The sequence below is a fragment of the Etheostoma cragini genome, chromosome 1 (assembly GCF_013103735.1).
Source record: "Etheostoma cragini isolate CJK2018 chromosome 1, CSU_Ecrag_1.0, whole genome shotgun sequence".
NCBI lineage: Eukaryota > Metazoa > Chordata > Actinopteri > Perciformes > Percidae > Etheostoma > Etheostoma cragini.
This window is the reverse complement of record NC_048407.1, coordinates 20288201-20308302: the sequence shown is the minus strand read 5'-3', so window position 1 is coordinate 20308302 and position 20102 is coordinate 20288201. Positions and strand designations below refer to the sequence as shown.

The following is a 20102-nucleotide window of genomic DNA, read 5'->3' as shown; positions in this document are numbered from 1 at the left end:
TTAAATGTACCACCACCAACAAACATACAGAAATCAAAGCAGGCAGTTTTTGTACCACTTATTTGATTTCTGCCTCTCTGGGAATGCTTAATTTGCCAGGCATTTACTTTATGCATGTAAGCGAGTATCATTATACTTCCATTAGAGGTCGGGTTGATCTGAAATGCAAATACCGCGGATAATCCACTGCTCGCATCATGAGCTTGATTGCTTGCTAGTCATTAAAGTGTTTTTGTTGTTTTAGGGCCATATCTGCACATGGTCTTTTACTTGTACGTGGGAGATCACATACGTTCATATACCCAAAATCTTGATTGTGATACTTTATAGGAATTAAAATTTGAAAGCTAGTGCTTTTTATAGGTTTCAGCATCGTTGTGCTTGATAATACTTTCTACTAACATTTATGTTCTCACGGCAGGTGTACGCACCATCTCCAAACTCGGAAGACTTCAATAGAGATTCACCTTCCTACTCTTCTCCTAAACCCTCCAGCAGCATGTTTGCAAGCACTTTCTTTGGTAAGTTCAAAAGCAAGTTGCCATGTTTAATATGGAGTATTAGATCCTAGGAGTATCTTATTCTTACAGCAGTGGTTTTCAAAAATATATTATTATATTGTTTTTAAGAATATCATCCATCATTCAATCGTCAATTTATTATCATTTTGTCAGTCATCACAATGACATATCAAAACCGAGAATATTGTACCGAAGTACTTTCAATAATGACATTTTGATGTTGCCAGACAGCTTTTGTTTAGTATTTAGTAATGTATAGCCTGTATTCAGTATCCATTTCACTGTAACTTACAGAAGAGCAGACTTCTTTGTTGGTATTTGTTGTGTTATCTCAGCTGTGTTCAGGATGAGGATCATGTTTTAGTTCCAAGAGCCAAAGGATCCCAAGTTTAGTCTAGTGTAGGGTCGGAGGCTAGCCGCTGTCTGGCATTTTGTCAAAACTAAAGTGCATGTTGTATACAATAATATACCAAACTTATTCATTTATTATCTTTAGATGGTACCCACAGTTCTTCTGACCCTTGGAACTCATCCAATGGGATCAGTCAGCCTGGCTATGGGGGAATGCTTGCCGGATCTTCATCTCACATGCCACAGTCAGGAAACTACAGCAGCCTGCACTCGCACGACCGTTTGGTAAGCAGCCCCTCTCAGCTGGTAATACCTAAGCATATTGACAGGTGATAAATGATTGTTAGGTACTTAATCTTGCATCACACGTAGGTATTGGTAAGCACATACAGCATGTCAATTGTTTTTCAGGACTTAACCCACTCACAGTCAGACTGGGTGTGTCTTAAGTTGTTGGTTATTATCAGTGAAGACACTGCTGACCCTTTTTGTCAGTGTTTGATCTCCACCTGCCTCAGCTGGCTGGGCATCACGGGGAGCCTGCAAATGCTGCCTGGCCTCTCTTTATCTCTGTCCCTTGGTACATTTTTCTCATCGCAGCCTGGGAGATGTCAAGGAGAATTTAGAATTCAGAGAATGAATATGCTCTTGTTACTGAAAATAGAGTGTTTATGTATTTTTTAAAAATTATTTTATATTTGTCTCCCAGAATTACCCCGCACACTCAGTCTCTCCAGACATGAATGCCAGTCTTCCTCCCGTGTCCAGCTTCGGCCGAAGCAGTGCCAGCACTTCACCATTCGTCAACGCAGCGCACACCCCGTCCATAAGCTCAGCTGATGGGGCCATGGGTACGTTCTTGTGTTGACAGTTCAGCTACCTGCTCAGAATGGCCTCAGATGTACAGCAATCAGCGTTGAACATCCATTCTGTAAAAATAGTGATGCAGTCAGTTAGACAGCTGCTTTCTATACCGTTACCACTTGTTATTTGTTTGAGTTTGCTGTTACAAAGCCTCCCTCTGTGTTTTCTTAGCAAATCGGGGGAACGCCACTGGAAGCTCACAGACTGGAGATGCACTGGGCAAGGCTTTAGCCTCCGTGAGTTTAACTTGGACTTCCGTTTATTTTACTATTCATTCATAGCATCAATGAGTGCGTTTCCAAGCACACAAGTATCCTGGTTTTGTGTCTTATCCTGGTTCAGGAAATGATGTTTACATCGAACATGAGAAACATGGTCATTCATATCCCTGTATACGTGACTCTAACAGTATCCAAATTTCTGATAATCTTTTTGCAGTTGCTTGTTTTGTACCAACAAAACAAAGTTCTGAAACTTGGATAATGTGTTTACATGCCACAGTATCCTGCTTTCTTTTGGACGACTCCAGGTAGCATATTCAGGTTTTTGAAACCATGACATTTAAATGTGCAACATAACCAGCAAATTCTAAAAGCCTGATCATAACCAGGACACCCACACACATTCAGATTTGTCTGTCAGAAGTCTCTGCCTTTCCCCTCAAGTCTGACCTCCTCTCAGGGTGTGAAGCGCAAACAATAGCTTGTTTCTATCTCTATTTTCTAAAGAAGGTGACCTCAGTTTTCATTCAAGGAATTAAGTGCTATACTAACTGCTGATTAAAAAAAAAAGCCCAGAGGACATGTTTTTACTTGTTTTTGGCTAAGCCTGGATAATTGTGGGCTTAAACTAAGAGCATATAAGAAAGGGAATTGTACATTAAAAATACTCCTAAAGCCAGTGGATTACACTTCACTTTGGAAAACCAGTCATTAATATCTGTGACATCCTGTAATGTATCAAAGTATCAAAGTGTTTAATTTACTGTAGCTCACATAATGGAAGGAAATATGTCTTGCATACAGTTGTCCACACGTCAGTTGATTGATAATCTATTTGTTTTACTTAGATTCGGTCTCTATAACAGAGCCCTAAAGCTCCTTCATATCATATTTACAGTACACAAGGTACTATTAACTAATTGTTAACCCCCAAATAGGATTGGATAGAACTTCACTCAGTCTTCAATTTCTTTTTACCTAAGACGGAAATTTGTCCATTAAATGAAAATGGAAATTTAGGAGAAACCATCAACAGGTTTAACATTTAGCCTAGACACAGAACTTAACACAGGGTAACTCTTTCAGCTGAAGAAAATGGGAATAAATGTCTTGAATTGTATAGAAGTGTAGAAAGTATCCCTAACTTGAAGGTAGCACAACATAATTGGCATTACTTATCTTATCCCAGCCTTGACATGTCCTCAAATATGAGAAACTACATGTTTTCTCTAGGATTTTATTTGCAATTCTGCCTTTCCATTTACCAGACTACATTCTGCTATATTACTTGCTTTGATTTTACAAGTCTAAACCTTAAAATATCACCAAAATCTTTTTAGATACTGTTAAAAAGTTTGTATTGACAATTTTAAATTCACACACCCTAGTACAAGCTGTAGGTTTAGGAAGAATATTTTGCACTAGACAAAAATGACAGTTTAGGGACGTTAATAACAAATTAAGTCCTTTATATTTGCAGACTCAATTCTATTAGCATGACAAAGCTGGAGTGAAATGGACACGGTTGGACTGGGGTGGGGGTGGGTGATGGAGCAGGGGGCACAGGGGAGTTTATAACTGCTGTGGCTCAACTCCACGGGCCACCCTTTGTAGAGCTTTTGTTGTCCGCCCTTTTAAATTGGCCGTGCTTATTGGCCCCATGCCGCCTGGGGGAGCGTGACTGATGATGAGGCGGAGCTTTCATTTATTCCAGTAAAATGAGCCATGTTTCACTTTGAATGCAGTGTTAGGAGCCAGTGAGGGAGAAGAATAGAAAGTCATATATATTGTCGGGTCAGACGTCACGGTTATACACAGCTTGCTTTTGAGAAACTGAGAAATATTTCGCTATATTTCAGTATAGAAAAGCATATATAGTCATTCCTCCATTTTGGACAACGGTCAATCCCTCCTCCACACTTAAATGAAACATCCATCCTAATACTCCAAGTTGATTGAAAAACTAAAGCCCAGAGATCAAGATTGAACAAGAAGAGTATTAATAATGAGTGCATTCTATCATCCCTACAGAAGTCAAACAGTTTCATGCAAGCTCAATTTGATTTGAACTTGGAGGAGAAATCTCTGTGGATCTGCTGTTTTTTTCCTCTGCTAATTAGACAGGATCCAGCAGTAATACCCTGAGTTCTCCGAGACATGGTCCATTATGGCACAATATCCTCTTATTACAGGAGGAACAGAAAATCAGGGATGTGTTTGTGCTTTAATCCAGCATTTGTTTAAACAGATGAAATCCCTGTGGTAGTTTGAAGACATAATCTCCTCGTTCCCTTGTGATTGACATGTCATCCTAAAGCTCACTGACCTCGGTGTAACCTAGCAGAGGATACATTGACACAATAAAGTGATTGTGAGTTGTCTGTTAATAACTCAAAATCAACCAAGGCATTTGTCCCCAGTTGTCCTCTTCATAGAGTTAAGAAACATGAAAACATAAACAGCATTTGAATCATACTAGATGTTGATATATGGTCCACATTACAAGATCTGGTGCAGGCTGGAATGCAGCCCTTTGAGATTTACTGTTGTTGGCTTAACAGGGTTTCCAGGTTGGGCGTCTGCACTTTTCGAAACCACAGAGGAATAATAACCAGAGTGACTTTCTATACAAGTGAAAAACAAACCTTCCCCTCTAAATCTAACTTAAAACTAAAAGAAAAAAAAAGTTTTATAACTAACTATGAGTAATTTTTTTTTTCAAAAACAGAAAACTCTCTTTTTACTCAGTTCAACACCAACCTCTTAACAGTGTAACCTTAATTCAACCTGTTATTCAACCTGCATTTTCTTATTTGCATGTTTATTTAATCGTTAATGTCCATTTTATATACAATTCTCCTTTTCCTGTCTTGATAAGGGAGATTAAAAAAAACCCCACATATTTTAATTTGCCAAGTAAAGTGTCAGTGTAGCATTAATTTGTGTTACATGCACATACGATTGTTTAAACCTTTTTCAATAAATTGACACTCAATGTTGACATGAATAACTGTTACATATAAAATAACAAAACAAATTTTTAGTCCAGCAACATTAATTAAAAGAATAAAAGGTGCTATCATAATATACAGTATTCAGTCTTGGTGTTGATCGCCACTAACTACAAAGTGGATACAAAAACAAGACACATGTGAAAGGCATAAAAGTTAATCTAATTTTTTATCATTTTGTTAAGGCATCGTTAACGTTTCATGTGTATGCACTTAGCATTTTTATGACATCCCTGGCAGTAAAATCTCATTAATTAATTACACATTTTTGGCTGGAAGATGGTAACAGCTGTTAAAGACATAAAGAACAGCAATCAATATGTATATATATATACTGTATATATTTTATTTTGTGCTCCTGATGGTGCATTAATGAGGAATTGTACTTATATCTCCTTCTCTCTGCTCCACCAGATTTACTCACCTGACCACACTAGCAGTAGTTTTCCATCCAACCCATCGACACCTGTTGGTTCTCCTTCACCTCTAACAGCCACAGCAGGTGCTGCCTCAGCAGGTATCACGGTGACTGGTGGCGGCACCCCGTCTGGAAGACAAGGTAGAGCACCAATGTTGGATTTTAATCTCTTACACACCTCCCGTGCAGATATTTACAGTAGAATAGAATACTTTACGAGTTAAATCAAATTGTGTTAGAACTAGGTGTTGACCTAGAATAGCTAAACTCATTCAGAGATTTTCAGGAATATGACTTTCTAATAATTTCATTACTTTTACTATGCAGTGCATTAGTTGTATTAATAAAAGCCTAAGAATAGTGAAGTGTGAAATTTCACTAAAAGGAGCTCTTATCATTCTCTATGCTTTATCTATGCCAGGTTAGTTAATGACATTTTTTTAACAGGGATCTTGGAAAATAAGCTTCTTTTTTTTCTGGGACCCTGTAACATTAATTTCAAGCAAAGAGAGTTGCTTTGTACCAGATTAACTGCATTCTATCTGCAGTCCTTGAGTTAACAAAGTGATGTGCTTTGAACCAAAGCATAAAATCAGTATTGCAAGTCACATCTGCGCTTGCTGGTCCTGTATCCACGATATTGGCTTAATTTTCATGGCCGAGAGAGCGGCTCCACATAGATTCCCAGTGACATCACAGACCAGTTTTGGCTCTCAGCTTTTTAGGAGGGTCTTTGTTCATGTTCATAAATTGAACTGACAAGTGTTATGTAATAACATTTATGTTTTTACTCAAACAGGATTTTTTTTTAAGTTATGGAAATTAAGTTTTATTGACAAGCCCTGGAATGACAGTGTAGATGAAAAAGACTATGGCTGGGGCTTTTAGGGTACAGAAGGATTTGAAAATCTTGTAATGAAAATGTTTGAAGTGGGTCTCAAATTCTTAGGAGTAGATTTACTGTTACAAAATCTGTTTTTTCCACATGAGTGCTTGGCTCTTTGTGTTTTTATGTCAGCTTGGCTTTTGATTATGGACAGACAAGCCTCCCCCTGAATTATATTAATATTATGCTACAAACAGGGGAAAACCGTGCATAGCCCGTCTTTCAACCCATAGTTAAAAAGACGGTTCCTTTTTTTGATATACTTGGTTTTTACCGTAAAAAGAGACGTGTATAAGAAGAATATGTCAGACGTGTTACCAGAGGTGAGAGAGTAATGGAAAGTGAATCAGGGGAGACAGTAGAGGAAAGCCCAGTGTGTTGTTTTAGCAGGCAGTTGTGTCATGTGTGGTAATGGAGTGACGACAGCTGTCTCTACGTGTGCCCCCCTCATCCTCAGCTGTTGCCCTGCCCCATGGACAGCTGTTCCCCCCCCAACACACATACACCCAGACCAGGCTGCAAAAGGCCTCGTTTATCTGCCACTGGGTGAAGGAGGGTGGCTGTGACTCAGCTGATGATCAGGGCTATGACGGCCTAACATAGGGAGATTCTCCCTTTTGACCTATTTACAGTACAACATGCTACACCTGGCAGCATAACAATATAATTTATAGTCCAGTTTATCATGTAATATGTGCATAATTGAACAGATGCTATTATATTATAACAGTATGTGATGTTACCAGATTTTTTTATGATAGGAAAAAAATTAACATAAGTATACAGGTTCAGTGTTTTTTTTATTAATGGGATTCATATATATGTAAGAAATAAAATACATGCTGCAAGATGAATATGTCTGGTATTGTAGGAAATGGGTATGTTTTTGCTAATTATTCATCCTCATTACGCTTTGCGGGTTAGAAAAAGAGGGATACTTTGAAATTGGCCCAAAATTTGCCTCGCTGTTGAAAATCCATTCATCATTAGGATAACACCAATATACAGCACATTACTCAAGACTGGTTTGTTCAATTAGCCCTCTCTGGTGCACGTGGGAGCCAAAGCCCTAGGCTAATTTTTCATAGCCACCAGCCAGCAGAGGCTCATGTGGAGTGTCTGTCTCACTCACCTGGGAGAAAGCCGAAGCAGAACAGAGAATTCTTCATTTCCTCTTCCAAAGTCACTTTACTAGTATTTTAATTAAAGTCTGAGTTAGCCAAGGCTGTGAGAGTTAAGAGACATGAAAACTTAAGTGGAAAAGTTTAGTGAAACATTTCATTGTGAGGATTTAATGCAAAAACACATTTTAAACTTTTTCCTGAGCTTAAGGAGGGTGTGTCTAAAATTATACATTAGGTGTTTACTCTTTCTCTGTCAGTGTAATGCTTTTATAAACCATAGTGTTGAGTTCAGTGGTTTATTACTATGTTTAGTCTGACCACAAAGGCCTTGATTTGTAAAAAGAAATAATTAGGAGTACAAATATGGCATCAGTCTACTCACACGTGGAACTCAGAATGCCATTCAAACCATTGTAGCGTTTTAATTACTATTTAAATTAGGCAAAGATAACATTTGATCACAGTCAGCAATCCCCAGGCCCGTACTGCTATACTGTAAATGCTTCCACTCATCCTGGTCTGCATGTTGTATTGCCTTGCTATTATAAAAAGGAGGAGTTTTTCAATTCACCCTAAAGGATAGAATGCAATATATATAAAATATTATATTTATATGTATAATAATGCAATGCCTCCTGTTGCACATGGCAAGCAGGTTCCTTGGAAGATTGTGCTTTAGAAAGAGAGAAAAAAAAAAACGTAGAACTGGAAATGTGATGAGCAGATGTGGATTCCTTTTCCTTTAGCACTAATTTACACCGGATCAAATCAGCTTGATTTGCTTTCCTGTACTGGCCCGTAAATGTTATTTGTTTGGCTCAAGTACCTGTAGAAAGTCCACGGTGAGCTTCTTCCAGCCAAAGGTAAATTGTAATCTCTAGTCCAGAGTATATTAGGTTTCTCTATATATGTAGATCACATGATTACAATTCATGATTTTTCATATATATGAAAATATATGAACACAATAGATGTTTGACTGACAGAAAACTAAACAGAAAGATAACTGAGCAACACTGTTGTGGAAGATTATGAACTTGAATCCAGATGCATATTCAGGCATATTCATCAAGAACACTGATGAAAGCCATGAGTCAAAACACTATTTAACTGCACTGCTTTTTAATCCCTCTGATGTGTTTTCTGAGACTTAAACGTTTCTGGGAAAGAGGAAGTGTGAAGGAAAATGTCTAAAATCAGATCTCTCATATTGTTCTCCAGCCTCTCACTGCTTTGCTTTTTGATGTGCAGATGCAGCGTACGTTTCAGGGTGGAAATGGGTATTAGACGAAGCCTCCGCTGGCTCATGTGTCAGGATGCAGTCCAGCCATCAGGAAATGATGCAATTGAGCCCTAAAAGATCAAAATATCCCACATAGAACAACAAGAAACCAGAAAATCAGGATGTCAGTGTGTTATGACTGCCTGTTATTGTGTGTGTCAGTTAGCTTTGTATTAGTGTACCCAGTGGAGCAGGATACAGCTATCAGCCATATTGATAGGAAACTGAACCAGAGGATTGCTAATTCTGACCTCCGCTACATCTCTTCCTCTCTTTATCAGGTACCAACCAGTGGCCCCGTGCTGGTGGACAGAGCCCCTCCTCTCCAAATTATGAGAACTCCCTTCACTCACTGGTAAGCTCCCTGGATGTCTCTGTCTTAAATGATGGTTGCTTACTTTGGATAAGTTACCCGTGAAGGACTGAGCTAGCATTACAGGGAGATTCCTGTCCGACAAATGTTTTGCTGAAGAAGGTGGGGGTAGAGGAATAACCAAACTTAACAATACCTGTCCCTTGGGGCTTGCCATCTGTCCTCTACGTCATGGGTCAGAACGGGATGACAGTTGGGGGTTGGGTTTAGTTTAGGGGGCTTGTGTGGGGGTGGCAGCTGTTTGCTGATCAACTTATCCAGGATTCCTTTGCTGCCATGAGACCAGAGCTACAGATCACCTTTCATCCACCCTTCTACCTGATGCAAAATGTCATGAATTTCCATTTTCTGTTTGGAGGTTTATTATTAAGGAAAGTGTTGAATTATAATATATTATTATAACAGAAGTCTAAACTGCTTTTCATGATAAATATAAATGTAGCAATAAAGCCAAATAAGACAATAAACAACAAAACATACAGACCATGGTATATGTTGTAGCAATACAATTTACAATCATTTAAAAAAAAAAAATAAAGATTTGATGCTGCATGATCCACCATTTAAACACTTTTTATTTTTTTAAATAGCTCAAAATACAGAACACGACTTTTAAAGGTGAAAATCATTCCAGTTGAAATCTTATCAAATAGTCCCATTCAAAGAATCACAATTTAGATGTTTTAGATGTTCCTCCCACTCTGCTTCCAGCATTGTTTTGTCTCTTCATGGCCACCAAAGATAACTGAGAAGACACAAGTGAAGCTAACAATGCAAATGAACAAAATCAGATAACCTGAAAATTAGCTGTTGCTGATAAAAGTGATGTGGCAGCGCAGTAGTAGGTGGTGCTTATAGTTATATATTTATTGTTGAATCTTATAGGTTTCTTTAACTGATAAACCTTCAGTAGTGAGAGGTAAGATATTTTTTTGTTAGTGTCAAATAACAGTAAAAGTCTGAGACGTTTCAGTAAAAAAAAAACTCTTTCTGGCAAGCTGTTTGAAAAGCTTGCCAGTGATGGAAACGCTGCTAGAAAAACAACAACTTTTGTATGTGTGGGGCCATTACATATGTCTGAAAGTCACTTATCACTTTAGAATTTTTCAAGTCTAAGATGTAAAAATTAAAACCATTGAGTCTGAAGAATGCGTAACCTTCATGCCCAATGACTCTTTTTTTCATTTTTAGTGAATGAATAATTCCACTGGCAGCAGTTCAAATGATATAATCTCAGGATTCGTTTTGGGGTTATCTGTATTGATTTCGTTAAAATAGCTGGCTTCATATCATTTGAGTATTGTGAAAGACACAGCTGGATATAATGAACATAATAATATATAAGGTAAATCCCTCAATGCTGACACTCGACAATGGAGAAGGCAGCTTTTACCAACAATCACATTTATTTTGACAGTGAAATTATACACAAAACTTTGGAAACAATTGTGTAAAGAAACACTTTTTGTTTTTAATAAAATGTGGAGGATGTGAATTTATAGTTAATATGGTAGAAGGGGTTATTAAATGTGCAAACATCCTTAGAAAATGAATGGTCAGCATCTATGTGCTTCCTTCCAAATCCTGTCCTTGTTGTCTGTGTCTTTAGAAAAAGAATCTCTATCCACAGCGTGTTTCCAGTATTTATAGATGCTGATCTTTTTTATAATCCTGTCTTATTCTTATTTGACTTTAACAGAAAAACAGAGTTCATCAGCAGTTACATGAGCATCTCCAGGATGCCATGTCTTTCTTAAAGGATGTCTGCGAGGTACTCGTTAGATAGTCTTTACTTATTAATTGTTCCATACGTCTTTGGTCATTTTTTTTTTGACTTGCAGTCCACATACCTCACAGTGAAATGCACTTTCATTTTTATTGCCTTTGTTGCCATATTGTCCTGTTATGTTTTAGCCGCTCCAGCTTGCAGTAATCAGCTTAAGTTATGTTATATTCTAAACTGTAATTGTTGAAGCACCCCTGATGTGCATCTGTCCTTTATTCAGTTGATCTAAAATAAAAGCATTTGTTGACTTTTACGACTCAAGCTTAAACGGCTCAATTGATCTTGAATTTGAATTGCCTTTTTATCTTGTGTTTCAGACGTTTTTTTTTTCTTTTTAAGTCCACACCATATAATCTGTGTTTTCAATTTTTGTCCTAATGTGCTTATACTAAGCTGCTCTGTCCTTTTTTTCCTCTCTTCTCCCTCTCCCTCTCCCTCTCCCTAACCCTTCACTTTTCAACGTCTCTGGTCCTCCCAGTCTCGAATGGAGGATCGTCTGGACAGACTGGATGATGCAATCCTTGTTCTGAGGAACCATGCAGTGGGCTCCACTGCCAGTCTGCCCAGCGACATACACAGTCTGCTGGGACAGGCACAAAATGGGCCAATAGCAGCCCTTGGAGCAAACTTTTCCTCTTCTGCATTGGTTCCAAGTCGGACAGCAGCGATGGTATGAGGACTTCATATAAATGTTGTAGATCTTAATTGTATATGCATTTAGGATATTTCATAAAGTGAGGGAGAAACTGCTTTTTGTTAAACTTCCTAAACCACTTGTTCAAAACAGGTCTGCTGCCATGTGTAAAAACTAGCCATTTTCCACACATGGACAGTTGAATTTATACTAACATATTTTCCATAAGTGTCATGGCTGGCCTAAGGCTCACCTTGCTCTTGAGAGCGGCTGTATACACATGGGTAGAAGAGAAATGAGAAAAACAGGCGTAATGGAGTGAATATGTGTTTTGGTGGAGGATGCGTTTGTGTGTTGCATTAAACCTTTTGAGAAATAGGAGAATGCAGGTCTAAGTATGAATCATGATGTCTTCACCCATCCTCTATCCAAGGTATTTCCTTTTAAAGAGCCAAGTGATTTGGCACCTCTGCAGTGGAAAATAAAATGCGTTGGCTCATCCAACTGTAATCCAGAATTGATTAGAACTGATGCTTTAGTTTAGTGTGTGTGAAAATTATTTCTAAAGAGTTTAGATTACCTTTCCGGATAGATACTACATGTAAATGATGAGAGAAAAAGTCATAGTCACAATTCAACATAAACACATTCAACAATATGTTTCATTATTTTATTTTTTTTATGAATGAAAATAATATCCTCTCATGATTAATATTAAGTTAGATATTACCTTCAGATGAAGATCAGAGATCTATCTGGTTTTCCAGAAGTAAAGCAATACAAAAGTATTTGTTCTGTCCGTAAAACTTCCTTAAACCAAAGATAATGTTGTCATATTGCTTGTTTTATCCAATCAACCCCAACGTTTTTAGTTCACTGTCACATTAACCAAAAAGCAGCAAATCCTCACAACTGGGAAAGTGGAACAATTGGCATTTCTCCTTCTAAAATGACTTAAATGATAATCAATCATCTAAATAGCTGCTGATTATAAATTTGTCGATGGACTAATCAACTAGTCGTCTATTTTTTCAGCTGTAGTACTGTTGTATTTTCCCTGATAACCAAGGCCCAGGCATCCAGCTGACAGGAAATGCATATTCAATATAAATATCTTGTTTGATGCCCTTTTCAAATTGAGTGCAACACAAAGGACGATAAAACACATTTCCATTTAGACATTTTAATGTTTATTTTTCACCAAAAAGATTTCACTTGTTTTGTTGGCATGATCATCAAATCTGCACTGTATTTTTGTCCAACTTTTAACAAGGTTTTTCAATGCCTCTCTCTGGTCTGTGGACTTAAATATTCTTTGTCAACATTAATATATTTTGAATTGTCTCTGTTTGTTGTGGTTGTCAGAAGAGCTCAGTTTGATGTATTTGTTACAGAGAGCTGGTTTGTGGCATTGATGTTGACCGACTGTGACTGTGAGATAGAACATACTGTGTCTGCACTAACACAGCACTTCCTGTGTGGGAAGAGGTCCCCTCAGACTGAGCTCAACAGCCTCGGCACAGCACAGCCACAGGCTTTTTACTCTGGCTGACACCCCGCCCTATACCCCTTCCACCCCTTTTCATCACTTCTTTTTAACAACCCAGGAAATCTGAATCGTTGGAAACGTGTGTCTGAACCCATGGCCTCCACCCAAATAGAGCTCCTCAGCTGTATGGTAATCAGGCCTAGCCATGAAAATGGCAGCGTTCTTTTCTTGCCAGAGCCCAGGCTTCCCTCCTCCTCCTCCAGACAAAGAGTTGTTTGGACATCTGTTGAGAGCACAGGAAAGATTAGCGTAGAGCTGAGGACTGGGAGGGTCTCGGGGTGGCGGGGTTAACAGAGGCCAACAGTGACTGGGGATCACATTCCTTTAAGAAAAGGAGGGGACACCCTCAGCGACGATTTCCCCGCCTTTCCCTGGTTCTCAGACGGTAAATTAAATAGCTCCAGAACATGTGGTGAACCTCAGGAAGGAGGGACTTTGTGGTACGATACAGTGGGAGGTGACCATTTTTATGCTATGAATGTGGACAAAATATGAAGGAAATGTGCAGACTGTTGAGTGGGTTCAGCTTGACATCTTTTGAAACAGAACACAGAAGCATTTGTCTCATTTTAGACATGGGAAACAGACGTGGTCGTAGTTGTGGTTAAAGAGAGCCAGGCCTGAGCATGTGGGAGCAAAGAGGTTTTCATATGTCTTGTTACAAAGGTGGCTTTTATTTTGTATTTTTTTTACCCTTGGTTATGCATTCTACATCAAACTACTGTAAAGCAAATCACTCAGGCACCCTCCAGTGTTGGGAATGACAGGCTGAATCAAACATTAGACCCCGAATGCTCTGTTTGCAAAAAATAGCTTTTCATATGAATAGTTAAATCTTGTAAAATATACAGGCTTTCAAATAGCATCTAATCTTAATTAAAAAAAACATGTGATAACCTTATTTAAATTACTTGACCTGTGTGAATCTAGCATAATACAGAATCTGACCTGCAGTGGCACCTGAAGTTTATTCCTCTAATTTAGGTTCTTACTAAGAGCTGTCCTCCTGCCAAAAAATATAGTTTTATGCATCGTCTCCAGATAATGTCAGCTTCCTTCTTTGACAATGATTCCTTTCTGTGTTGCAACAGGGGGGTGCCCACACTGACGATGCCGCCAGCCTGAACAACAGCCAGGGAGGCGTGGTCAGCGTCAGCTCCCCATCCAGCACAGAGCTCCACCACCAACTGGAAACCTTCCGAGGTCTGATGCACTCCACCCCTCGTTCTTATCAACTCATTAAATGGCTGACCAAATATGAGCACGGCTCAGTTTGTGTACACGGTCTTACCTTTACATTTACATTGTCTACTACAGGTCTTGCTTCAGCCCTGGCTGGCCATTTGCCTGCCGCCCTGGAGCTGAAGGTGGAGAAACAGGACAAGGATGAAACGAACGATAACCTCTCCACCGATGACAAGTCTGATGATGAGAGCGACAGAAGAGAAATGCGTACACCCAGAACAGGCACACGCACGAGGTAAGAACATGTTGCTACACAAACCAACAAAATATTTTTCAAAAATCAGATCAAGTGTGAGGGGGGGGGAGAAAATTATTTGAACTTAAATCTGTTTAAACCAATTCATCTTGAGGATTGATCCTGTGGTTCTCAGGATAAGGCCTGAGAGGTAGCCTACCTATTGTAGAGAAATGTTCTCTCCAAACAATAACATTAATCTGTGCATTACATCATGTCAAAGACAATTTCACTACACACCTCAAAGATTTTGTCCAGCACGATGGATTTCTGTCAGTGACAGATTTTAACATCAGTGCAGAATCGCAGCAAAAAGGTTTTGGATTGAAATGCTGAAATCTCGGTCAGTGCCACAATATATTACACATTATACAAACAAAATACACTGATAAGTTGAACTTGGACACGTAATTTCTTTCCTGTTCTTGTTATTAATCTTGCAGCAGCTATAAATAGGGAAGCAGACTGAATTACATATAGCCCCAGGTCAAAAAGTAAATCTGTGTTATGCTATATAAGCTGTCACTAACATGAATGTGTGTCATTCATTTTGGTTAATTAAGTTGACACATTTTAACGTTGTTTTGTATTTAACATAGCTTGTTACCTGGTCCTTCAGTGTAATGAGTTCATTTTTGCAAATCGGTTGCTAATTTTCAGCTGCCCCTGCATGCAACCATTAGATTGTTTCACCGAAGATTAGATTTCATTTTCTTAGGCTGTGGCGCCCTGGTGGCCTGTTGTGGGTTAAAGGTGCTGAACATGAGCCAGCCAGCTTTACTGGTTTGCAGGGGTGGGAATCTCTTGACACCTCATGATTTGATTCCCATTCAGAGGCCAACAATTTTATTCTAAACCGATCATCGATGCATCACAAGGCATCTCGATGCAACAACTTTTTTATGTACATTTCCATGTGTGATTAGATCATGTGTTTGTGTGTTTGTGTGTGTGTGTGTCTGTGTTTATATATATATACTGTATATATTTTTTAACTTTTGGCCATTTTTGTATTCAGTCACTCTGTTTTCTGATTTGTACACGTCTGGAGACAGTAACATTTAAATACCATTAATCAAATTGTACTAGAGAGAATCACAAAGCATCTAAGAATGTATTATTTTTCCTACCCCTACTGCTTTGAGTTTGACTACAAACCTTTCTCTTTTCTATTTCTCTCACTCTCATACATCTTTTCCTGTCATCTCTCTGTGGTTGGCGCCCTAGTACAGACAGTAATCTGTAATTTATTTTGTTACTTTAAGAAGAACGACATCAGATATAAATATATTAAAATTTAATTTCCCTAGTAAAGTGTTTTTCATATATGTTTGTTTTTTTATGTATGTGAATTTAACTCTGAAACAGTTCTTTCTCCCACAGCATCACTGAGGACGAGGACCTGAATCCGGAGCAGAAGGCGGAGCGTGAACGTGAGAGGAGGATGGCTAACAACGCCCGTGAACGACTGAGGGTGCGAGACATCAACGAGGCCTTCAAGGAGCTGGGTCGCATGTGCCAGCTGCACCTGAAGAGCGAGAAGCCCCAGACTAAACTGCTCATCCTCCATCAGGCTGTGGCCGTCATACTTAACCTGGAGCAGCAAGTCAGAGGTCAGTGAAAGATTTACACGAGCACTGTTGCAAATCACTGATATGTCAATGTTGCATCACATCAAATCAATTCTTTAAAATGCTTCACATAAGCTCACCCAGTAAGAGCGTTTGCCCCATGTAGGCTGAGGCCTTTGCAGCGGCCCGAAATCAAATCGACCCTGCGGCCCTTTGCTGCACGTCATCCCCCATCTCTGTCCACCTTCCCTGCATATCCACTGTTGATCTTAAATAAAGGGGAAAAAGGGAAAAGCGCTCCCCCCACCCCCCAAAAAAAAAAGCTTCACATTAGATTCTTGGCAGCAGTAATTTCATTTTGGTGTCACAATCAGAGTGGATACGGAGTTATAGAAATGAGAACTGCAGTAAACAGAGCTACGCTACTGATTTATAGTGAGGTATTTCACCAACAGAGCTGCCAAATATGTTACTCGGCCAAAATATCACAACACCAGTCAAGATACTGCTGTGAAGCTAATAAAGTGTGATAATACACTGGCTTATGACATCCAGTTTGCTGTAGCATTATATTTTTAGGAATTAAAATTAGTACGTAAAGAATTCATTCACTCGCTGAAACACTGTTTTTTGTTCTAAGAAATGCGAAAGAAAGTGGCAGAAAAGTTTGATTTCCGTCTCTCTAAACCCACAGAGCGGAATTTGAACCCCAAAGCAGCCTGCCTCAAGAGAAGGGAGGAGGAGAAAGTGTCTGGGGGCTCCGGTGACGCCCAACAAGCCCACACGGGGGTCCATCCAGGCCTGACTGATGCGTCTAACCCCATGGGCCACCTCTGAGCAGCAGACAGGTACTCTCACCTCACGGGCTGCACAAATACAATTTTTTTCAATATTAATTAATCTGCTGATTGTCTGAAACAATTGATCAGACCTCAGCCAAGTCAGGTATTTTTACCTTATGGCTTTCTCTAACAAATCTTTTTTTTACATTTAGGATTGAATTTACTTTTTGTTTGTTTATAAGATGGTAAAAGATCTCCTAAATTCTAAGTTATTTTTATCAAATTGCTTGTTTTCTTCCAACCAACAGTCTTAACCCATAAAGATATTCTGTTTATCATACAACAAACCAATAAAAACACAAATTTACTCCTGGGGAAGCTAGACACTCATGATGTTTGTCATATTTACAGTATGTATATTAAACGCCTTTAGTGATGAATTGATTAGTTGCAGATTGATCTATTAATACATTAATGGAATAATTGACTAGTTTTAGCTTTACTTTGCTCACTGGAATGGGTAGGTTCTATAAATACAGTATGTGAAGTAGTAGCAATAGCACTTAAATATCAACCACTTGTTATGATATTGAACCAAAGGTAGCGATAGTAGTTGTGTTGTCCCGTGTGTGATTGTTTCCCCCTTCCTCTCTCCAGATCAGTGATCCACATCTTTTCTGTCCCGTTTGAGTCAGTGACCTTGCTTCCCGGTGACAGACAGGACTCACAATTTGAGACACCAATTGGAGCAGACCACTTGAAGCAAAACTACGAGACTAACACAATCCAATCCTCAAAAGATTGAAGAAGAGCTAAGTGTCCAGCTCCCAGTTTTCATCTGCAAATTTCTCCCCACAAAGAAAATAATCTTCAGCACATATCACCGTCTGTAAGAAGTGTTGTTGCTTCTGAACAATCAGAGACTTTGCAATCTCCTCTCAACCGTAAGTGGATATTGCCTTGTGCCTAAACTGAATTGACGAATGCATTGTAACAGCAATTTGTTTTTCTTTGTTGTTTTGTTTTATTTTTTCTTCTATTTATTATGTTATTGAGCTAAAAAAGTGTTTGTCTAAAGGGAAAGTGGAGTCATTTCAAAGAGAAGTATGCAGCTTTTCAGTTGATCTATAGTTTGCCAATGTCACCCGTAAAACAGAGCACTCCCCCCTCGTAAATCTTTGGCGAGTCCAAGATGAGGGCAAATATTTGGGCACTGAGAAGATTAATTTATTGGCTAGTTCAAACTGATATTTATTTCTAACTGAAAATGTTCTTTAGCTGTTAGAAATTAAGACGCAAGCGCCCCATTTAAAAAAAACAGAGGATATACTATTTATATTTATATTTTATTCATTCTGCCACTGGCCACACGTGTAACCAAAACTACCTGTTTGTTTCTGTGTAGTTTAGATCGCTTTCTGACCAGCTGAATAATTGGCTCGAGTACGTCAGCATTAACAGAATTGTCTACAAAGGTTAGAGACGAATGGCAAACTCTACGTTTACTGAAAGCTCAGATGTAGTTGTTTTTCCCTTCAATAATGAGCATCCCCTGCATATTTTTATTGTCTTAACTAAAAGAAAGGGTCCTTCTTGTATAGTGTTAAATGTAAGCAGTGACATATGTTTGCAGATTCTTGTCTTTGTTTAACCTCCTGACCGTTACATTCTCCTGACATCAGCACAGAAGTGGATTTTTTGTCATTTTCCCGCCACCAGCTAATCAAAGATTGCTTGACTTAGTTTTAAAAAGAAAAATGACAACCACACTTTCTTCTGGCCTGAGTAAATTTTCAGTTATGCTTATATGTGTTGTAACAAGTCATTTCTTCCAGCATTATGACGTCCTGTTTCAGTCAGTGTAGAGTACTTCTAAATTATTTTTCTATTACGTATTTCAATATACAGTAAGCCAGACTGGATATTTCGTCTATTTTGGTGAATATCATAGAACTGTACCACAATGAACAAAAACACAGGATTTTCTTTTGTTTTGAAGACATTGTTCATGAGTTTAATTTGTTTTCCCTATCAGTGTGCATGCTTTATGTCTTTGGTCTTAACACTTTGTATCCATTTTATTTCTTTGTATATTGTCTTCTGTCATTAGCCACACCTCAAACAAGGCATTCAGAATGAGATTTCTGTACAAACAAGTGACTTAAATTAGAATAAAGAAGACCACACCAAGAGTTTACATAAAAGATTTATGTTTTTGTGAAGAAAAAAAACATCCTAAACCATATTTGTGTAATCTCTGACTGAATTTGGCCTTGTTCTTCATTTCAGTGTTCATGAGCTTGTATTAATATTGACAGATTTTGATTGCGGCTAAAATGTATGTCACTTCCTGCTCTCTTTTTTTTTTTTTTTAAATTTTCTGTTCTTCCTGTATTTCTTTGCTCCTCTGTTTGCCAAGTTAGACTTATTTCTGTATTTCCATATGCTTTCCCATGTATAATATATGAGAAAAACAGAAAATCAAAAGAAAAAAAACATTTGGCTTATTTTTCACTGTAGTTAGTCTTTTATACAATAATACTGTAAGAATATTTCTTGAATTCTAAATATTACTCTTTCTAGATTTTTGAAAGCAAAAGTTTTGAGTAAAAAGTTTCTTACTTTATTTTACTATATTAGATAGTAAAATGTACGGTTATCCACAATAGCCTGTCCATTATTACAAGACTAGATTTACAAACGGCATCTTGTGAGCATAGCTGAATTGTTGCTCGTAGTCTAGAACTTCAAAAGGCTTCGTACGAGCTCCAGATTCCTAAAAGTGCAACCTCCATCTTACTTTTCAGTGTCTCGTTGTTGATTGATAAAAGATTTGTTCTTGTGTCAAATGAAAAGCTATTGTGGATGCACATCAAAAACACGAGAATTTGAATTTTCTGTCTTTTTCCAACAGAAAAACACAATGTATATAACATTTATGTTGCAATAAATGTGCCATCTTTTTTTACACTCAATTGTATGTGCATTTATTTCTCTCATATTTGCTTTTCTCCTCTCCATAAAGTTGTATTTTATGAAAAGGCAGAGGAAGGATGAAGTAGGATGAGCTCTGAAACATGGGAGTTCATTTAGATTTTCTACAGTGGATTTAGGCCAAATGAGTGTTTGATAGTATGTAACTCATTTTTGAAAACAATACCAGTGGGCCATTGAAGTCTGTATGAAAAGTACTATGAATATTTGTTTCTATTTTTTAATAAAGTGTGATAGCAGCGTACTGTACATGTG

General features: G+C 38.2%; 1 protein-coding gene across 6 annotated transcripts in view; it reads left to right on the top strand.

Moving 5' to 3' along the window:
- The window catches only part of tcf12 (transcription factor 12), a 68457-nt gene extending 48636 nt beyond the window's left edge, over positions 1-19821 (top strand). For 3 of the 6 annotated variants that reach the window (XM_034879987.1, XM_034879997.1, XM_034880016.1), the window contains 12 exons: positions 422-521; positions 1018-1157; positions 1582-1723; positions 1908-1972; positions 5383-5527; positions 8960-9033; positions 11316-11507; positions 14112-14223; positions 14338-14500; positions 15869-16113; positions 16766-16919; positions 17511-19821. In XM_034879987.1, coding sequence (XP_034735878.1) covers positions 422-521; positions 1018-1157; positions 1582-1723; positions 1908-1972; positions 5383-5527; positions 8960-9033; positions 11316-11507; positions 14112-14223; positions 14338-14500; positions 15869-16113; positions 16766-16908 — 1521 coding nt within the window. In that variant the 3' untranslated portion in view covers positions 16909-16919; positions 17511-19821. Of the gene's footprint in view, positions 1-421; positions 522-1017; positions 1158-1581; positions 1724-1907; positions 1973-5382; positions 5528-8959; positions 9034-10750; positions 10823-11315; positions 11508-14111; positions 14224-14337; positions 14501-15868; positions 16114-16765; positions 16920-17510 lie in introns of all 6 variants that reach the window. The other 3 variants (XM_034880007.1, XM_034880035.1, XM_034880026.1) reach the window with 2 other exon arrangements.
- Positions 19822-20102: the final 281 nt, after the last annotated feature.